Source organism: Vombatus ursinus, unplaced genomic scaffold, assembly GCF_900497805.2.
Source record: "Vombatus ursinus unplaced genomic scaffold, bare-nosed wombat genome assembly UNPS02014791.1, whole genome shotgun sequence".
Lineage (NCBI taxonomy): Eukaryota > Metazoa > Chordata > Mammalia > Diprotodontia > Vombatidae > Vombatus > Vombatus ursinus.
Genome location: NW_020954569.1, coordinates 18,122,237 through 18,144,715, shown reverse-complemented (window position 1 = coordinate 18,144,715; position 22,479 = coordinate 18,122,237). Strand labels below are relative to the sequence as shown.

The window sequence follows — 22,479 nt, the reverse complement described above, 5'->3', positions numbered from 1 at the left end:
GCTCAGGACAGGAATTGTACAGAGCATAATGGAACAGAACCTATACGGCACAGTGGAATGAGTCATATAGTGGCATGATTTGATATTGTAGGACCTAGGTTTGAATTCTACCCCTGTCACCCATGTGACACTGGCCTATCAATTCAATTAATAAACATTATTAAGCACCTTTAATTTTGCCAGGCTCTGTTGCAGGTACTGAGGACACAAATACAAATAATAAAATAATCCCTATTCTAAAGAAGCTTACATTCTAAATCACTTATAATTTGTTTTGGTTCCTTAAGATCAGCAAAGCATTTTACAAATGTTATCTTATTTGATCCTTATGACAATATTATGAGGGGGATGCTATTATTATCACTATTTCACAGTTAAGGAAACTGAAACTGGAACCGACTAGCCTGTACACATAGCTAGACTGTTTCTGACATAGGATTAGAACTCAGATCTCCTTGACTCCAAGTCCAATGCTCTATCAGTGCTTCATAACTACCTTAGTCTGCCTCTGCCTCAGTTTCTTCTTCTGCAAAATGGGGAAATTGGACTAGGTGACTACAAAGGTCCCTTCCATCTATCAATCTATAATCTTATTATATGGTCATCTTCCATACTCTGATCTGGATTCAAGAAATATATGTTGAGCAAGTGAGCAGACAGATGGATAAATATGATGGCTATTAATTAAAGCAGTGGGATGATAAATCCCTTGAGGTTGGAATTGACCCAAAGTATGTCACTTTGTATAAGAATTAGTCATTCCTTTCTTTATTCCTATGTTTCTCTAGAGGAAGAAGAAAATATATTTACTGAGTTGTGTTACAAAATTAAAAACATGGAGTAAGACTTTTTTGAATTTTTTTTCTCTAGCTCAAAATCATGAGCAGAGTGGTAGAGGCAGATCATTATAAAATAATGGAGATAAGGGGGAAGCAGGGAGGTAGAACTGAACCCAAGTAATAATTCTTTTCTGCTAGTATTCCATAAACTAGTTCAGAAGCTGGCAGCTTCTGCTGATGACAGATCCAGTTCCTGTCTACCCTGTAAGTGCCCCAAATACTAGGTACCAAGATTCAAGGGCATTATAGATTGATTGCAGTGGCTTCTTAAAATTGCCAATAAATTGTCAGTTAACTTCAAACTACAGCAATAGTCCCCAAACTGTTCTTTATTCTTGGACTTTCTTCAGACAAAGAGCCACCCATGGCTAAAATAAGAACTGCTCTAGAAATATCTATATGGCACAGTAGATAATTCTAGGGCAGTTCTTATTTTAGTGGATAGTGCTGGACCAAGAATCAGGAAAACTTTAATTCAAATCTGGCTTCAGAGACTTATTAGCTGTGTAACTTTGGGCAAGTCAGTTAACCTCTATATGCCTCAGTTTCCTTAACTATCAAATGGGGATAATAACAGCACCTACCTCATAGGGCTTTTGTGATGATCAAATGAAGCAATGTTTATAAAGCATTTAGCATAGTGCCTGGATCACAGTAGGTGCTATACAAATTCTTATTTCCCTCCCTTACCCTATCCCCTCTGGTCACATTCATTCAATCTTTTATCCAGATATCCTAACCTTTGGAAAACCCAGAATAAAACATTTCTTAGAATGTATGTTTGGTACCACTTATTATTTTGTTCATATTTCTGATCTTTTCCTGATATTGAATTATCCTGAATTGAGTGGCTTGGAAGGGAGAAGATAAGGTTCAATGGAAAGCTCTCTTTTACTTAAAAGTTAGATTTGCAAATCCCAACACTGTTATATACATCCAGAATATAGTGATCTATCTCTTATAAATAATCCATATGAGCTTGAATTCCTTCTAGGCATGGATGAGGGGTCAGAAAGCAAAGGAGAATATCACATACTTTTTTCAAAATTATTTGACAGGTTGAGTGGTCAAATTCAGCCATGTTTGACTGTCAGTTTACTTGTATGTACTATAAATCCCACATTTAGAGTGGTAACAATAATAATGATAATAATACTTAATTATCTGATTGCACATTCTAATGAGATTTTTCAACATCCCATTGCAGATATAGAGTGAATGTAAAAGTCAGGGATAAAAACAAATTAAAAAGAAAGAATCCACCTATTTATACAGATATTCCGTGAGAAGAAATATAAGCTGGGGAGTGGGGAAGGGAATGTAAAAAGATACTAAGAAAGTAGAATTAAGATCATAATATGTTTTTAGGCTTTATCTTTTTTCAACACTGATAGACTATGATTCTTTCTGAAAATGTGAAACTAAGGAAACACAGAGGAGGATCAGTAAACTTTTCACCATAGTCTACTATAAGTCACCTTTTTCTCCATGGAATAGAGTTGTTTCTACTCTTTCAGAAGATCATAAACACTCAAAGTGAGAACCTGAAAAGACCTTAGCTTAAAAGGGCCCAGGTCTCCCATTGCATCTTGGGCCACCTCCAGTCATCCTGATGGGTATCTGGCCACTGGACTCAGATGGCTCTGGAGGAAAAATTGAGGCTGGTGACTTTGCACAGCCCTCCCTTACTCAAATCAAAGTCAATTGCAATTCATATCATCATTTCCTTGATGTCATGGTCCTTTTTGAGAACAAAGGACAAACCATACACACAATCACAACCACAAATAGGAATTGTGTGCTAACATGATGTCAGAAGTAGTTATAAATTCATATTGTAAAAAGAGAAGCATGTGTTTTCTTTTTCCTGTCCTATTCATATTGCTTTTATCTTGATATTGAATTAACATTGGGTTGAGCGATAGTGAAGGAAGGGGATAATAGAAGGCAATAAGTTCCAGCTAAGGCCCAGGCATCTTCATGGACTGAAGTGATTATCACCCTCCCTGGAATGCATAAGTAATGATGATAATAATAATAGCATTTATATAGTGTTTTAAAGTTTTCAAACTACTCTTTTATTTAATCCTCCCAATAGCTCTTTGAGGTAAGTGCTATTTTTACCTCATTTTAGAAAACAGGGAACTGAGGCATATGAGTTAAATTACTCCCCTGGATTCACACAGGTAGTTATTGTTTGAGGCAGGATTTGAACTTGAAATTTTGGCTTCCTGTTTCCAAGTCCAGCATTCTATCCATTGTGGGACCTAGCTGCCTAGGTATCTGACAGACAGAAGGACTTTTTGTTTTAATAAAATGTGAGCAATGTAATATATTCAAAATTCCTTAGTAAAAAAAAAACTGAATATACTAAAAATTATATAGATACAGTAATTCAAATGATCTTGTATTCACTTCAATACGTAAGTCAATGTTTAGTTAAAACAAAAGAAAACATTATAATGTTCTTTATTCTGGGACTCAGGATTAATTCTGTAAAATTTGAAAAATAAATAATAAAATTTCCAATTCCAAGGCAACATTAGTGATATGACAGTTGCTGATATAGGACTTGGATACACATAAATGCAAATTTAGATTTTTAGGGGTTTTTTTCCTAAAGTGACCATTCATAAGAATGGACAATTTATGATCTTGGATGTTGACATTTTCATAAGGGTTTTTCCCAAAATGGAATGACTTTAATAGAGATAACATGCATTTAAATCAATCCATTCAAAGAACAGACTGTTCACATTACATGAAACATCACAACATAATTAGGTCTCAAGGTGTGAGATGAGATGATGCCCACCAAAACTCTTCTTTTTAACAGGTATTGCCCCCTTGATAGTCTAGATATGAATCATATAACATCATAGTCTCAAAAGACTCACAATTTCAGGTAACCCAAAAAGCCAAGGAAAAGGTTCATTCTGGGATCTAAGTCACTGTAATCTACTACCCTCATGACTTGTGTAGAAAAAAAAAACATGATGTAAAAAGACATCATCAAGGACATGTTTTAACAAACTGATATTTATATATCTACTAAGAACAATGCAAACAGGAAAGAAGGTATTTTATAGATCCTTACATTAGACATTCTACTCTGTTTTATAAAGTTAAAAATATTATTAACATATTAATATTTGGCTGCTTTAGCAGCATCGAAGAATTGCATATGGACATTTGGACTTGAAAGGAAGGAAAATGAAGTTGACCAGCGAAGTTCTGGGTAATGAGAGTAAAAAATAATTGATAGACTCCATTAAAAGACACAAAAGAATGCTGCTGTAGAGGGTGTGATTTCTGAGTAGAAGTCCTATGGAAGTTATATTGATAGTCATAAATAAATGTCTCACAGGCTGAGAAGGCTGGCATGGGTTGCAATTTGTGCTAATAGAAGAAGTACACACTCCAATCAAAATTACGGAACCACCACAGCACCAATAAAAATGTGTCCAGGCCTTGAAAAGCCATAGAAAATGATAAGTGCTGGTCAATTTTCATATATATACTTACTAGCTATGTGACCCTGGACAAATTACTAAACCTCTGTTTGCCCTAATCTATTACAGAAAGAAATGGTAAACCATTCTAAAATTTTTGCCAAGAAAACCCCATATGGGGTCACAAAGTCCTGGACATGACTGAATAGCTGAACAAATATTTGAATAAAAAAGTAAGCCTTTTGGGAGCAATTTACTTTTTCAATAGTTAAGAAATAATTGTTTTCAGTCTGTTAAGTCTGTCATGAGACATATCTAACTTAGTCTTCATGTTGGCTAAAAATACTTATGCTATAAATTTTCAAATGTATAACTGACATTTATGAAGTCCTAATGTCCATATGCAATTCTTTGATGCTACTAAAGCAGCCAAACATTAATATGTTAATAATATTTTTTAACTTTATAAAACAGAGTAGACTATCTAATGGAATGACCTATATACCTCTTTCCTGTTTGCATTGTTCTTAGTAGATATACAAATATCAGCCACAGAGTGGTGCTATGTTAACAAATCTTTTTATATAAACTCAGTTTTTTGGATAATATCTCAAGGAGAAAAGCAGTTCTACTGACAAATTTAACCCAAGTGTAATTCTAGGGTATAAAGCAGATTCTATACAAAAACAAAACAAAATAAGGAAACAAAGAACAAAAATTCTCTTTGGATGGCCGTGCGACAAAGCAAATTGATTTGGATTGTTACATGATATACTGTTACCTTTAGTTAAAACAAACATAAAATACTTTACATTGATTTCATATATACACATATTTTATGAATATCTTTGGAATATTCATTTGGAATGTTCATTATTTTTCATGTGTGATGTTTTCATATAGGAAATATGTATATAAATATGTATATACATGTGTATGCATTAACACATACACATGTTTGTGCATTCTTACTTTAATGGCAGGTTAAAATTTTTCTTTAGAATGAAAAATTATTTCTTCCCGATATGGGAAAACATCCCATCTGAAGGAATTGTGGGAAATGAGTGAACCATACTGACTCCATCTTGTGACTCCATTCTGGATCTAACTCAGTTCCCTTTCTATTCAATTATGAGTCTAGTCCAATTTCTGTCTTGTGTGAAAACTTTATTCAATTATGAGAACTGTGAGAAGTTTGAACCTAACCCTGCATGGCTGGGCAGCTGGACTACCTCTACCTGTTGCTTAGGGACCCCTAAGTAAGGTTATGTTGACCAGAAACTCAGTCAGATCTGAAGACAGATAGAAGGAGATTATATATCTCAAGCAACTCATATATCTCATCTGAAAACTGGCCCCATACTGATCAATCAGTTATTGTTTCCATGTTCCTTAGTTTAAAGACAGACACTTGGGAGAAGTAGAAGATCTATTTTTCTAATTTCAGGGAATTATATCTATTCTTTCTCCTCCCAATTCAAAAAGCCCCTAATCTTTCCTCCAATTAGAAAATCAGATTACCTAATTTTATGCTCTGATTGTTTTATTTTAATTAATTGTTCTTACTCAATTAGTTGTTTTTAATGTATAAATATGTCTCCCTCTGTATTTGGGGTCCAGTATCAAAGCTGAGGAAGCCTGGTCCTGATTTTTCATGCAATGGGCATGCACTGCACATGCACTGCTTAATAAATGAATATGCTCAGAAACTGAAACCTTGGTTTCCTCAGTCATTTCAGATTCTATCTGCCACACATCTCAATCCTTTGCAAAGGTATGATGTCCACAGGTATAGTATATAAAATATTTTTCAGACTTTTTCAGTTTAATAATTGATTTTACTGACTTTTTTCTTCATTTTCCTTTTCTTCTTTCCTTTAAAAAACATTATTTGTTATATGGGTTGGCAGGCAAGGATGAGGAAAGATACTGAAAGAGTCTGATTATGTAAAAAAGAAAAGATATATACATATATATATATCAAATTTTTATTCAGGATATTTTCTTTATTTTTGGACTTCCTGTCAAAATAACCACCTGAACAAGAGGCAGGATACTCAATTCCCCCATATGTATTCCAGTAAAATCCTTAAGTTCCCCCAAATTAGTCAGTTATAAAAAAAATAAAATAAAATGAGAAACTACAGTTTCATTGTGACAATCATAGTGATATTTTCCTCCTCAGAACTATACAAAAAGTTAGCCAAAAGAAGCCAATGGACAATAAGAAAGAGCAACCCTTAAGGAAAGGAAGCACCAGCATGACCAGAGATGGGATACATCTAGCCTATAATGCCCTTGTACCCAGAAGTAGCAGAGGACTCCACTGAATAAGACCTAGAGAAGGCAGAAAGCTACCAGAGTGTTGAGCTTAGAAGTCCCATAGAATGGCAGTAACCAACAGCTGGTACAGTAATAATTACCATGGTACTACAGAGTTGCAACTGGGATGGCCCAAAAATAAAAATTCAGAGTACTTAGGGCAAGACAAAGCATGACTGATCAACCTATGCAAAAATACATAAGAGGAATAGAACCTGGCCATTACACAAAGCTACAATTCTTGGACTAAAGCTAAAATAGTGAGTACATCAAATAAAGCACCTACCACTATAAAAGTATGCATATGTGTATACATACACACTCATATATATGTATATACAGACCTACATACATATATATATAGATGTGTGTATGTATGTTGCCAATCTAACGCTAAGACATCTGGAAGGAGAGAGTCGAAGGGGAAAAGTGGATTTTCCCACAAAGACTACATGAATATCAAGAAGAAATAAAGCAAAATGTTGTAAATTATTTAAAAGTACTAGAGGAGTGATTTAGAAAGAAAATGGGTAGCTTAGAAGAAATAAGTCAAATCTCACCACCCAAGAAAAAGAATACCTGAAAACAAGAATAGACCAAAGATGAATCAATGACTCTATGAACATCAAGAATATTAGAACAAAATGAAAAAATAAATGAAAAAAGAAAACCAAAGAAAATATTAGATGTGATATCAAAAAAAGTGAAATGGAAAACAGGCCAAAGAAATGTAATTTAAGAATCTTTGGACTCCCTGAAAACCATAAGTAAAAAAGAAAGAAAGAAAAGCCTGGGCATTCTATTTCAAGAAATTGTAAATGAAAAGTTGCCAGATCTGTTAGAACTAAATGGCAAAGTAAAGATAGAAAGAATATCCTGATCATCTCCTGAGGAAAATGCCCAAAGAAAAAGTCTCAGGAATTTCATAGTCAAAATTCTAAGCTCAAAGGGCATAGGCAAAAAAAAAAAAAAAAGAAAAAAAAAACACTGGAAGCATCTAGAAAAAAAGCAATTCAAGTATGAAGGAAGAACAATCAAGATAACACTCTACAAAATAATAGGAGAGCTTGATATACAATATTCCAGGAGGCAAAGTGTATAAACCAAAAATAGCTTACTCTGCAATATATAATACTGCAAGATGAGTATAATCCTACAGGGGAAATGGACTTTTAAGGGAACAGGGGACTTTCAAGTATTTCTGATGAAAAGACTAGAGCTGGGTAGGAACTTTGAAATTCAAACACAAGAATCCAGAGAAACCTAGAAAGGTAAATTCATTTGGACAATTGGAAGGAACTATATGATGACATATTACAAATGTTCTAATGGAGGAGAAGACACAAGTATTCCTTCAGAACCTTATATTTTCAAAGGATAATGGGTGAGTTAGATAATGGGGAAAAATATCTTTGGGATAGACTGGTTCAGTTCTGAGGGTTTAAAGAGGGGAAAAGGAGGTGAGGGGAAAATGAAGAAATACAGTAGTGTGCAAGAAGGAAGAAGGAAGTAGAGCATACTATTTCTCATAAATGGAGTAATGAGAAGAATTGTAGTTGTTCATCCTTCATTTTCAAGAAGTCCAATGACATCACTAGGGTGATGACTTGTGCGTGAATTGGCTTTAAGTGAGGCACAGTTACACAAAGTCGTCAGCCTCATTCCCTCTTTTAAAGTCATCAAAATCTGGTTGCAAGGCAAAAATCAAGACAAGTGGTGATGGCCCAGGATGCAGAGCATGACCTTGGCATCTTCAATGTCTGACCAAGTTGCACCAGGATGCAGAGCATGACCTTGGCATCTTCAATGTCTGACAAGTTGTACCTGTTTCAGCTACTTTCATGGCTCTTGGAACAAATTGCTCCCATCCACCCCTTCTGTGGGGGACGTCTTCCCATGCTTGGGGTAGACATAACCACCCTCAAGATGGTTTAGCTTGTTTGCCTAGATGGTTTTACTGGGGTGTGATCGCTGCACATGCTACAGCTTCTTGGAGCCACAGGTAAGAGTTAGGTGACAAGTGGACACCAAAGGTGGATGAGCAGGCCTGAAAAGGGGTTGGCAAGCCCTCATACCAGAGATGCCAGTCTTCCCTAAAAAAAGGAGAAGAATATACAAATTTTGGAGAAGGGATGGGAAAAGCAGCCTGCAGATTAACCTAACGTGGAACAGACAAAAGAAAATTAAACAAAGCACATCATTATAGAAATACATCAAACTTAATAGGGGAAAAAAGAAGTAAGGATGTGGAGGGGAGTTAACAGTGAGGATAATACCAGTAGGAAATGGTTATAAACAAACCAAACTTTCTTATTGTGAAATGGGAATAAAAAGAGGAAGACAAAAAGAAAAGAACTAGAATCTAAGGTGGGGGGGGGAATACCTTGACTGCTTCTTAGACTATGGAGAATGGCTGAACACAGTGGTAAACAAATGGAATTGAATGATATTGCACCTTAAAAATGACTTAAGAAGATTTCAGAGAATTTGAAGTTTTATGAATTTATACAGATTAAACAGAGCAGAACAACAAAAACAATCTATTCAAAGAAATCAACATTATAAGAAAAACCATTATGAAAGACAATTCTGAAGATTTAAATGACCAACTATAAGTTTACAGAATACATTATTATAAAGCATGTCAAACACCTCCTGAGAAAAGTGATAGACATTAGGTGCAGAGACTATAAATATATATATATATATTTGCACATAGCCTCTGTGACTTAATTATGCTCAGCTATGCTTATTTTTTTTAACATTTTTTGTTTTAATTTCCTCTTAATTAACTAAGGGAAGTGAAGGTTAGCAGTGGTGATGCCAATAAAAGCATGATCTTTTTTTTTTTTAATTCATAGAAGACAACATAATAAAGGTCAGAAAGAAATACAAAAAAGAAGTACAACTAAAAGTAATGTCAATTGAAAATAATGTCAAATTTATGACTTTTAGAAAAAAACAAAACAAGGGGAAGCAAGGAGTGTGAAATAAAGATTGTGATTTCATATAGAATCTTCTTTTTCGTGTTCTGCTATGTATATGAGAATGTTCTTTTTTCATATATAAGTATAGAATAAGCATTTTTAAAAGACTAAATTCTACCTTTTCTCAATATGCTATGATTTCTTAATATTTTAAATAAGTATTTGAGGAGAAACTATATGATATTCTTTAGGACATAATGCTATATAGGAAAACTGGAATGCTATATATGAAAACTAGGTTATAACTTTAGTGACTGTCATTCTGTTTTAATTGCCCAAAGATGCCAATTAGCAGTGTGAGAACTTCGGTGTCTTTATAGGCAGCAATATATTTTCATTTTGCATATCACTTTTAGGCTATATGAATCTAGATCTATTGAATATTTTATCACCTGAGTTGGCCTTTTAGTTTCATGAATCCATATCAGAAAGTCAACACTTTAAAATATACTTAGGATGTTCCATTCAACTCTACAGGGAAGATTGGCATTGTTTGATTGGAAACATTTTTAATATACTATTCTATTTGGGGTTGACCTTCTAATTTTCAGCCTTGATTTACAAAAAGAAGAAGAAAAGGAAGAAGAAGAAGAAGAAGAAGAATACAACGACTTTCTGCTCTGTATATCTTTCAAATATATTTGTTATGTTACATAGACTATTATTTTCATATAGGAACCATTATTTGTACTTGGCTCAGTATAGTGTGACACAAAGGCCAGCATGAAAGATTTTCCCCCAATATCAAATGGCTTGGAGGGATTTGTAAGGTTTCACAATTTTATTCTGAACTCAGAGTGACACAGTGATAGGGAGACTGTCTTTATGTTTATAAAGTGGGTTTGAAGTAGAAAATAAAAAGAACTGAAAAATTTTCCCTTCATCCTCTCCTTCCTAACTATCCCTGATCACTCTTTTCATCTGTTCACCTTCTCCCTTTGAAGATCAGGAAGGAAAGAAAGAAGAAAAAGACAGACAAAGTAAAAAGGAAAGTGGGGGGGGAGATGAAAGAAAGAGGAGGCATGGAGAATATTTATCATGTACTCTAAAGAATCGGGGCAAAATTAAAGCCTTCTCAGAAAGGAGAGAAATGCCATTCTACCTTGACACTTCAAACCCAATCCTAAATTTAACCAAAATGGTATTAAAAAAAAAAAGAAACTGATGTATGAAATCAACAAAAGCCTCAGATTCAAAGAAGGTGATGGTTAGAATTTTGGTAAGCTGAAAAGAAACTCCAATTAGTTTACTCGATAATGAATGCTGAGCTCCATTGAGTTCAGGGGGAAAAAAGAACAATTTTGTACAAAAAGACACTAGGGTATGAAAAGAAAACTTACCTTTTTTAATATAATAAAATATCAATATGTTATGCAACAAGTCTTATCGTCAAATGCGGTAAACATATTTTTTTTCCATAATGCATAAATGTGGCTCCAGACATGCTGATTAGCCACAATGATTTTTCAAAAGGCCACTGAATGCATGTATGGATAGTTTTGGAATGTATTTCATCTTGGTTAAGATTTTGACTTGACGGAACTAAACTTATTTTAATATACATGTGGTGGTCTTTGGCCAGGCCCAATAACCAGTATTGCTGAATGTAGATAAAATTGCCTGAGGTCAGAAGTCAAAGAAATAATTTAAGGGGGGAAAGCTGGAAAACAAGGTTATAAAATAGAGCAGGATTGAAAAGAGTCAGGGAAAAAACAAGGTTAGAAAAGATAAAAAAGACATGACAATTTACATAGACTAGTGCACGAACAATCCATAGTCTGACATGGCATCTGGCATTTGGGGATAAAAACAATTTCAGGGAGGGAGATCATGGCTCTCCTGACCATTTCAGACTTGCACCTTATCCTGGCTTCTGTGAGATCCATATAGGAGACAATGAGGACTTGTGAAGAAACAGAGGAAGTTGTGAGCAGTCCATCTTCCACCTGCAACTGCTATTCAGTCTGATTTTGTATCATGTATCCTTACTTATGTGTGATGACTGTAACCTTGCCAGCTAAATTATTTACACATACAGATGATTGCACATAGATGTATCTATGAACATATGCATGTATGTATACTTCTTGCTTTTCTTGGGTCAGTATTTTCATTATCTGGATGTCTGAGGTGGAGAAAGCTTCTTTAGCTTTCCAGAATAGCACATTAAATTCATTTTTCATTTTTCCATAGTTATTTCAACAAATTTTCTATTCTGTACTATAATTATTTGGCACGTTAAGCATCACTGTCCACTATTCTTATTGATGCCTTATCTCCCACAAAGAAAATAAACCCCTTGAGGGCAGAAACAATGTTTGATACAACCACCTATGGATTCCCCACCCCCACCCTCATTACTTAGCCCAGGGTTTTGTGCTCCACAGGTAATTGAAAGATATCATTTAATAACTGCTAATGTAGCTAAGAGCCTGGTATTTTAAGGTTAGGTTATGTAGGAGCATTAATGCAATTTGGATTTTTGTTTTGTTTTTGTCTTTTGCTAGGCAATCGAGTTAAGTGACTTGCCCATAGTCATACAGCTAGTAAGTGTCAAGTGTCTGAGGCCGGATTTGAGCACAGGTCCTCCCGACTCCAGGGTCTGTGCTCTATCCACTGCACCACCTAGCTGCTCCCATAGTTTTGAATTTTCTTCCTCACCGTTGAACAATAAGTTTTAAGTTTATGTGACTTCACGTAGGAATATAAAGGATCATAGGCTGAAAAATATAATCTGCATGAATTGTTGCTGTGTGCCAATGATTGGAATGGATTATCATATTCTCCATATTTCTGTGAAAGGACACATTCATTAGTCATACTGGCAGTGGTGACCCATGTTTCAGAAGCAACATTCTGTTGTGCTGGACATTTATTAAAGTAGTTTTATATTATACCAGGAAAATATCTGAACAAAGATCATAGACTTAGAACTATTTAGACATCACATCGTCTAATCCCCTCAGAGGAAACTGAAGCCAGAGAAATGGAGCCATTTGTCTAAAGTCACTTAACATAGGTGGAGTAATTGATAGGAGTGAAATTCAAAGTCCAGGATTTTTTAGTCCAGAGTCAGTGTTATCCAACTATGACTTAGGAAAAAAAATTCTATAAAGATCAACAAAGCTGATATTTTGGAATAAATTATCCATACTGATGATCTAGAGAAGATAGTTATTTTCAAGCAGTTGAAGGATTATAAAATTGAAGAGAGATTAGATTTATTTTGCTTCTCTCCAGAGCACAGAACTAAAAACAATTGAAACCCAACAGCATTAAGTATTTTATTAAGTATTAAGTATCTACTATGTTTAAGGTACACTGCCAGTGCAGTGAAGCAAAAATAAAAACCTTAGTTCTTGCCTGAAAGAAGCTTCCATGTCATTGGGGTGGTTATGTGGAACACAACAATTTATATTCACATATGCATGCATATTTACATGTGTGTGGTTACTTGTGCTTACAAAGTAGATATAAAATAGTCAAAGTAATTTAAAAAGGGAGAAAATGCTAATAATTTGGGAGAACCAAGAAAGGTCCCTTGTAGGAGGTGACATCTTAACAGGATCTTCACAGATGCTAGGGAGTCTATAAAACCAAAATAAGGAGAAAGTACATTCTAGTCATAAGCAAACACCTCTCAAAGACCCAGAAGTGGGAGATGCATACAGGGAACAGCTAGGAGGCTGGTGTGACAAGAAGTGGTAGAGTATGAAGGAGAGTAATATTAACAAGACTAGAGGCCTTCAAATGCCAGGTTAACAATTTTGTATTTTATCTTAGCAGCAGAAGGAACCACTAAAAAGCCTTTTTGGTGAAGGAGGGTAACTAGTTTGAACTACATTTTAGGAAGATCAATTTAATATTTGTGTGTAAGGTAAAAGGGGTGAGGCTAGACGCAGAGAGCCTGATCAATTAATAGTATAATTACAAGTCATCCAGATAAAAGATCATTCATTCAACAAGCACTCACTAATCATTAACGACATGCTTGATACTGTGCTAGATGCTAGAACTGCAAAAACAAAAACAAATCAGTCACTAATCTCAAGGAGCTCATATTTTGTTAGGTGGGGAGGTGGGGAGAAGAAGGATGATGGGTAACTAGGAATACTGCAAGTTCAGATTGAACTAAATGACTTTTGAGATTCCTTCCATGTTTGGAATTTTTTGGTCTACAGAGAATAAATTAATCAAATAATTGACAAATCTCTCCTTTATTTGTATAATATAAATACTATTCCAGCAGGACCACTTCACATACTTAAAAATACTAGAGGAACCAGAATTTGAGAGTACCTTGAAGGCCCAAGCTGCATCAGTTGCAGGGCAAAAACATTTTATTTCCAAGTAAAATTATAATATATGCTTATAATTATTTGTATTTATAATTGTTGCTATTGTTGTTCAGTTGTTTAAGTCATATCCGACTCTTCGTGACTCCATCTGGGGTTTTCTTGGCAAAGATATTAGAGTGGTTTGCCATTTCCTTCTCTATTCATTTTATAGATGAGGAAACTGAGGCAAAGAGGGTTAAGTGGCTTGCCCAGGATCACATAGCTAGTAAGTGTCAGATGCTGGATTTGAACTCAGGTCTTCCTAAGTCCAGGACTAGCATTCAATTAAATGAGCCATATGGTGTATTTATTTTATTTAATTCATCCAATGATGCAACTGATCCTTGTAGTATTAAATCATTAGCTTTCAGATGTAGTCCATAACTATGGAGCTAAGATAATTAAAATATTTTTGATAAACTTATTTTAACTCTTAAAAAAAAAAGGTCATAGTGGTGCAGGTAGCTAGGTGGTTCAATGGATAGAGCACTGGACCTAGAGTCAGGAAGACCTGAGTTCAAATAGGGCCTCAGACACTCACTAGATGTGTGACCCAAAGTAAGTCACTTAACCTTTGTTTGCCATAATACACTAGAGAAGGAAACAGCAAACCACTCCAGTATCTTTGCCAAGAAAACCCCATGTGGGCTCACAAAGAGTCAGAAATGACTCAGAAGACTGAACAATTACAACAACATGGTGGTGCACGATGGACTGTCTTGATTACTAGTCATTCACTTGGTAAAACAGGCAGAAATGCTATATTGGCTATCTTCAAGCTGATTCCATCATTTCAGATAGATAATGTCTTAGTATTTTCTATGAATTAAGGCAATAGAAATGTTCTATCGTGCTGAAACTGTACAGTTTCACTATTAAAATGGAAGGGAGAAATTATTACTACTTAGATAACTTTGAGCAGTAATGTTTCAGGCAATTTAAGCAAAAGTGTTTTCTTTTGTTTTTGTACCACGTTATCCAGCGATTTCCTCAATTTTCCACATTATTTCCTTCATATAGTATATACACAGCATACAGAGCCCAACCAGACCATTTCTTATTGATCCTGTCCTAGAATAAGATAACTTCAGTGGAACAAATATGTTTCAATTAAATTTAATTTATGAAGTACCTACTATGAGCTAAGTATTATGCTAGTTAGAGGGGGAAAAGGGGGAGGAGTCACTTTTGTAAACTTAGCTCAAGTGCACCTCTTTATATGACTACCACAAAGATGTTATGGCCTACTGTAGTTATGGTACAGAAAATAGAATTAAATCTATTTTTAAGCAACTTATTATCTTTGTCTCTTAGAATACCTTCACAAATTCTAAACATAGGGACTGAAAAATCAGAAATTTTATCCATTAAAATGTATAAGTCTTGGCCCTGTTCTCCAACAACTGCTGGCATGGGAGGCTAGCACAGAATTTCTCCATACAAATTTTTAAATAATCTGTGACTATTTCCTTATAATCATAACACCAAGCTTCTGATTAATTTTTTAAAGGGAATTAATTTACTTCTGCTTTATAAGACACAGGATACAGTATGTGGATCTTAATAAAAATAATCAACAAATAATTTGTAAACCAAATATGTAAGTCCAAAAGAGCATGTATACTTTTCACCAAAAAGAAAATATTCTCCATACACCAATATCTATTACAAAACACTTGTAATTAATCAGAAAACCATGATGCATAGAAAGCCTTAGATTGCACCAAGTAACTGAGGAATAAACAATAACAGTTTGTATGTATCAGGACACAAGGAGAGTTTTAATGTAAGAAAAACAAAGATAGATATTAAAATAATTTATACGCATTTTTAGATGATTCTTTTTAATAAAACGTAAGGAAAAACTAAGGATATGTAAATGCTATGAATCTATACCAGTTATAAACATATACACAATGTGTTCTTTACCCAAGTGATTTGTATAAAATTAAATGCAAAGCAATTCTGTGCAATCCTGTTTTTAAAAATGTATTTTTTATTTTATATATTTCTCTTCTATGTTATATTTCTACATAATGTATAGTATATATACATATATATTCAGTGCTAGTCTTTGGTTTGATTTAAATAATTATAAAACTCTACATTTTATTTTCCCATAAACTAGAATATAATAATAATTATAATAATAACTGAAATAACACTTTAACACTTTGCAAAGTGCTTTACACATTATATCATTTAATTTCTAGAAGAGGAACATCAGTAAAAAAAAGTCACTTAGAGTCTGATTAGTGAGAGGTAAATTTTTACCTTCTCAATGGAACCATCTATCAAGAAGCAGTGTGGTCACCATTGATGGATATAATGGCCTTTCCACCCCATCCAGGAACTTGTCATTTATTATCAAGAGAATGAGAATGAGTGACACATCTGGCAGATATCCAACAGTATCTTCCTAGAAAACTTATCACCTCCACTAACAGGGATGGGTCACCTGGAGGGTTTGGCAAGCACAATTTTCCACTTTGTCATAGGACATAGAAAGGTCAGGCACTATATGGAATTTAATTTTGACTGTATCTAACTATTACCAAGGAACTGCCCTCACTGTGGTAGATAGGTCAGGGAGCTTGAGTTGTCCAGAAAGTCCTTTGCCAATACAGCACTCAACTATCTATGACTTGAGAGAGTGCAATTGGCTGAGGGTCTGAGGGCTTACATGACTTCCTCAGGATCTCATAAATAGTAAAGGTCAAAAGCAGGAAGTGAAAACAGGTTTTCATTAGTTCACTCTATCTATGATTCTATATTCTCTCTCCACTCTAAACATTACACTGACAAAACTGTTCACTGCACTCCTTCATTACATACATTCACAATCAATACAGCTTTAAAAAGTAAAAAGATAGATTTCCCAAGGTACATTTCCTGAAGGATCAGGATAAATGCTAAATGTTGTTAGTCCCTATGCAACCTCACTTTCTATTTCTCCTGATGGTTTTAATATCATAGGACATATCTCTCTTTTCTCCTTCTATTTCCTGCCCCCCCTTTTTTGGTTCTGAACTCATCTCTTTAAATCACTCCATCTCTCAAAATATGTAAACCACTGTTTACCTTCACTTTCATTAGCTTTCAAGGCATTCTACCTGAAATGGATCTCCTGCAAGAAACTATCTGCCTTGGCCACTAAATGTTCAACTGAAAACTTTCTATAGATACAGGCAACTCAAAGGCACAAGGGGATCCCAGGTCTCTCAGATTCTAGGTTGTATAAAGAGACTGTCAGGTAAAGATTACATGTGAGGCCCAACTATGTTTCTGTTTAAATTGAAATTTGTAATTGCTGTGAAGCCTGGTATAGACTCAATGAAGATTTAGGCACTTCATGTATTTACAGGTTTAATTCTTACTGTGGTCTATAATAACAATTACCTTGGAGCTCTCAATAGCAATGTAGAATCAGTACATCTCCGAAAGTCACCAAATTATTACCTGATCACTTGTTGGGATAGGTTATGCAAGAGAGACTTACTTACAGTAACTATCATAGTTAAGCGACAATTTTGAAATATCCATTATATCCAAAAGTTTTGTCTAGATACCTTTTTCAATTTGATGACCCCTTCCTGGGTATCTTCATCTGTCACGATGTCAAACAAGTTTCCCCCATCTCCTGGAACAATATTATATTCAATTTCTGCATTTTTCCCAAAATCAGGATCCACAGCTCTGATTCTTCCAATGGCAGAGCCAACTAGAGAAGACTCTGGTACTTTAAGATGAAAGATACCTGATAAAATGTACATAGTAATTCATGTTAGAAAGGACAATGTAATGGAGTATATAGTAAGAATATCAGACTCCAAATGAAGGCTTATAGGAAATAAATCAAGATGAGAAAATGTCAGCACTCAAGAAATGATATATATCTACAAGGAGTAATCAAAAAGAAAAGACATTTTGCTGTCATGGCAAAGATTATCATAAGTACTAAGTACTTGTCTGTTTCCATAACTCCTGCTCTTGAATTCCTAAGAGGAGACATTAGATACCAACAGAGCATTTAAAAGTAAAATCAATTTGACCAAATATCATCTATGCTAATTGCACCCAGGTGTCCCAATCAGTCAGTTAACTAGCATTTATTAAGAGCCCACCACGTGGCAGACACTGTGCTAAGCTATGGCCCCAGGGTCCAGAAGTATGGACAAGGTACCTTGGAGAACCCTATCTCAATAATATGGATGGAGGACTAGAGAAAATGTCTAAAAGCTAAATTTGTCATATTGAGATCAGTTCCCTAGAGCTGTTGTGCCTACACCTGGAGGGCATGCAAATGTTGCTCTCTTATATATAGTCAAAAAAGTAAGTTTTAGTTTTTATACCTATTTCTTTCAAACAGTACAGTCAGATAAATAGGGATTGGGGGAAGACACTTAAAATAAATATGAAAATAATATAATACTTACCACAAACATATTTTACTAAAGTTTGAATTTATAATTGTTGTTTCACAGTTGCATTATATCCGTCAGAATTAATAAAAATTTCATTAATAGTTTTCCAAAAGGTTAAGGTAGGGTACAATATTGAATCTTGGACACAAGGTGGAGCTCCAACAGAGCTACAAATTTAGGATGCTAATGATTTGCTATAAAAGTCAAAGTTCCATATAATCTTTGAGTATTGACACAACATTCAACTTTATAATGACTTCAAAATTCAAAAAAAGAAATATCATATGAATGATTTTAAATGGAAAGACATAATTTCCTTTGATAAAATGTCCTTCCCCTGTCCCCCTCCAAATTATAGGATCTGATCAAAGCAAAATAAAACAGAAAGAATTCCATATAGCTGATGAACCTTCTGCATCATTCCAAGTTATTGCTATAGGTCAGTGAATAAAAAAGAAAAGAAAAAAAATCACACAAATCTCGTTTTAATGAGAATCGTATACCTTGAAACAACATTCAACATTTTTGTTGTGAAGAACAACCTTGCCTCCAGAAACTCCACTAGAATCATTTGTTATAGATCAAACATTACCAAACTAAAAAGCTACCTGACGCCTGATGGGAAGATTTAACCCTGAGGTGATTCAATTATTAGTGAGTCTGCTGGAACTTCCATATCTTAATAAGGCCCCAACCTGATTTCTGGTTCTTTACTACCAGCTTACCCTTCAGTCTGTCCAAAGTCTGTGCTGGCTGCTAAGCGCCGCCAGGGACCAATGATAATCTGCCTGAACTCCTTCAAGGATGAGCATACTTCTATTATATACTCCCCAACCCAGTGATTCTAATCTTACTTCCTTGTCATTGCATAAGCCTTGATTCCCACCCCTTTCTGCCTTCCACCTTGCTTCCAATCTCCCCTCTATCAACCTCCCCCTGCAACATTTCTTCAAAATGTACCCACTATTTCCACTGAGCTTTCTGGAATGCCAGTTTCATAGGTAAAAGCTGCTTTCATCTTAATTTTTTTCTTTGTTTTTTTTCCCTTGACTCCAATTTTCTTACTCTCACTGGGCACTGGTCCCCTCCTAATGACAGAGTATCCCTGGCAATCTTTTCCAGTACTAGTTGCCCTTTTACTCTCATGCTACTCTTTGGTTGTAATAGGGGACTTGGCTATTTCAAACTTTTCATCCTTCCTCAAACCTCCTATGGTTCTCCCTCCCCATATTTGCTCAGTTAAGAACTTTGCTTCATATTTCACTTAAAAAAAAATTAGGGGGGCAACTAGATGGTGCAGTGGAGCTCTGGCCTTGGAGTCAGGAGGACCTGAGTTCAAATCTGACCTCAAGTACTTGACACTTACTAGCTGTGTGACCCTGGGCAAGTCACTTAACCCCAACTGCTTCACCAAAAAGCTTAAAAAAACAAATTAGGTTGTATTGAGAGCTCATCTCAACTCCTTCAGATACTTTCCCCACTATCTCTTCCATTCCTCCCTTACCACCACCAAACCAAACCACACTCCTTGGGATTGGTCTAACAATTTATTATTCTAAGGATCTTCCAGGATATCTGGTTCAACCTGGGACTGGACTAGATTTCTGAAAAGTTGCAGAGGCCAACAAAATAGGTCTGGGCTCCAGAGTTGTGGCCCAAGAACATTTAAGTCCAGGATGCACTTCATTGATATGAAAACCAATATTTTGTGTTACTACAATCTACTCCCCACCAATATCTCCAGGGAATTATATAGTATATCACTATTCATTCAACTTCTCTCTTTCAAACTGAACCTTTGAAATATCATTTCTGAACCTGGAAATAGCTTTAGTACTAGCTCTGGGAAGATACAACACGTCATCACTAGGAAAACTTTTCTTTGTGGGGTTTCTGCCTTTATCAATTTTTATGTCCTATGCTATATTACACCTATGTTGGTGTCTTATGCGGTGCAATAGAATATGTGAACCCTTTGCCCAAAGCAAAGTTAGTGTGAGACTCTCTCCTTATTGGTGGAGATGAAAACCCAGAGAAATTGGTGAGAGGAGAGAGAGCTCAAACTTTTGCCAGTCCCCTTTGAGTCTCCCTGAGGGACTCTTCAGAGCCAGTCTCTTTTGGGGGACTTCTTCAAGCATCAAAATTCTTTAGGTGCTCTTGGATTCCAGCTTTGAGATAGAAGATGAAAGAACCCACTTCAGGCTGCTGCAGGAAAAGTCTCTGGAAAGACATGAGAGGAGCAGGCAGTTTCTCTCATGTTCATATTCTCGACTTGCTACACTAGAGATTTGGGGGCAATTCCCCTTGGGTGAGATCATAGACATGTCCTTGGGTGAGATGAGTCATCTCTCTCCTAATAGGAAAGCTTCTTCTCTCTGTATTGTCTGGCATATATTCTCCTCTTCGTGACTTCTCCGAGTTTTGTTCTGCTACGACTTGGATAAATAGGCTTCTTTACTATTCACTATATGTGTTAATTTTGTAACTGGTATTTAGTGGAAAAATGATTAAACCTTGGATATAGAGCTTGAGTTTCCCCTCTCCCCCAAAATGACAAAGCAATTAGAAGTTAGATGGAACCTGATCATATCCCCCAGACTAATAATATTTAAGGGAGTAGGAATATATACTTCCAGCAGGGTACCCTCTCTCTCTGAGAAGAGCAAAGCAGCCTAGAGCCCCAACTTTCTGCTTCCCCTCCTGTCAGAAATAAAAGTTTCCTTTGCTGAAGAGTAGAGGGGGAAAGCTATTGATCCATGTCTATTCTGCCTTCTTTTGAGCTATGCAGAGAAAGAATCCACACTATATATGGAGTCTTACTACATATGTAGGGCCCACTACTTTATTATGCTATAAATATAAATTCTTGAAGGTAAAGACCACTCCATTCCAATCCAACAAGCATTTGCTACATGCATTGCACTAGGAATTGGAGATGTAAAGACAAAAGGAAGGAGGGGAAACTAACCCCTTCCTTCAAGGAAGAGTAGTGAGGAGAGGTACAATGTGTAAACCGTAAGTATTCACCAAATAATTGACCTGGAGGAAGTAGAGAGTCTAACAACTAAGGAAATGAATGAATAATGTAAAAGTATTTATTAAGCACCTACAGCATGCCAGACACCTTATTAAATAGTGGGATTACTAATAGAAAAAATACAAAATCCATGCCCTTGGAGTTTATACTCTAATAGAGGAAAACACAGACATGGGGTGGGGGGTGGGGGAAAGGTAATGATCACTAAGAAAGAGGTCTTTAGCCAGTTTGGAATTAGAAGACTTCTTATTTAAGATGGCTTGGGAGATAAACATTTGAGGAAGCTAGATATTCTAAGGTGAAGAGGGAGTGCATTCTAGCTATGGAGCATTTACCTCTTATGCAAAGGTAAAGAGGCAGGAGACTGAGATTGGGGGGGAAGGGGGAAGTTGGATAATTTAGCTGGAAGGTAGAGTGTGAAGTGATTAATGTTCAATAAGCTTAGAAAGGTTGACTTTGTATTCTCTCAGTAATTATCACTGTACTCCACACATAGTAAGTGCTTAATAAATGTGTCTTATTGTTTAGGTAACAATTATTTTCTTAAGTTTAGATGACTAAGACAAAAAAGAAAACAACAGAAATCCCACATCTCATAAAATAAGTAATCTGGGTTGGTCATTTACACCATTAGTTTTAGCCTAAAAATGTTGCTTATATACTTTTTCCACTGATTTCTCTCCTTTCAAGGTGACAGGCTGAGGGTGTTTATACTTAAAGAACAATTTATAAGGCCAACACAAAGAAATGTCAAGTCAGACCAACTCCAGTCATTTCTTTGAAATACTTCAGTGACAGATTAAAGAGGAATTTTCAAAGTAGTAAGCATAAGGTACATCCACAAATCCCATTACAGGCTAATAAGACTCAAAGACTTCCTTGAGGGTTGAGTGACTTACACTGTCCAACAAAGTTTGACTGCAATGCCCACATGCCATGTCCCAAAGAAACATTTATAGCTAACATGACTGAAACAGTGCTTCCCAATTTATTTCTTTTGTGAGCTTAGGTCAAAGCTGACATAAAACACAGATACACACAGCACTTTTCAAGACAGATATATTTTTAGCAAGGAGTAAGT

At 35.4% G+C, this 22,479-nt stretch overlaps 1 protein-coding gene across 2 annotated transcripts in view; it reads right to left on the bottom strand.

Moving 5' to 3' along the window:
- CDH12 (cadherin 12) overlaps window positions 1–22,479 on the bottom strand; it is a 390,052-nt gene that overhangs the window by 73,461 nt on the left and 294,112 nt on the right. For both annotated transcript variants that reach the window (XM_027868906.1, XM_027868907.1), the window contains one exon: window positions 17,507–17,694. In XM_027868906.1, the coding sequence (XP_027724707.1) occupies window positions 17,507–17,694 (188 nt within the window). The remainder of the gene's footprint in view (window positions 1–17,506; window positions 17,695–22,479) is intronic.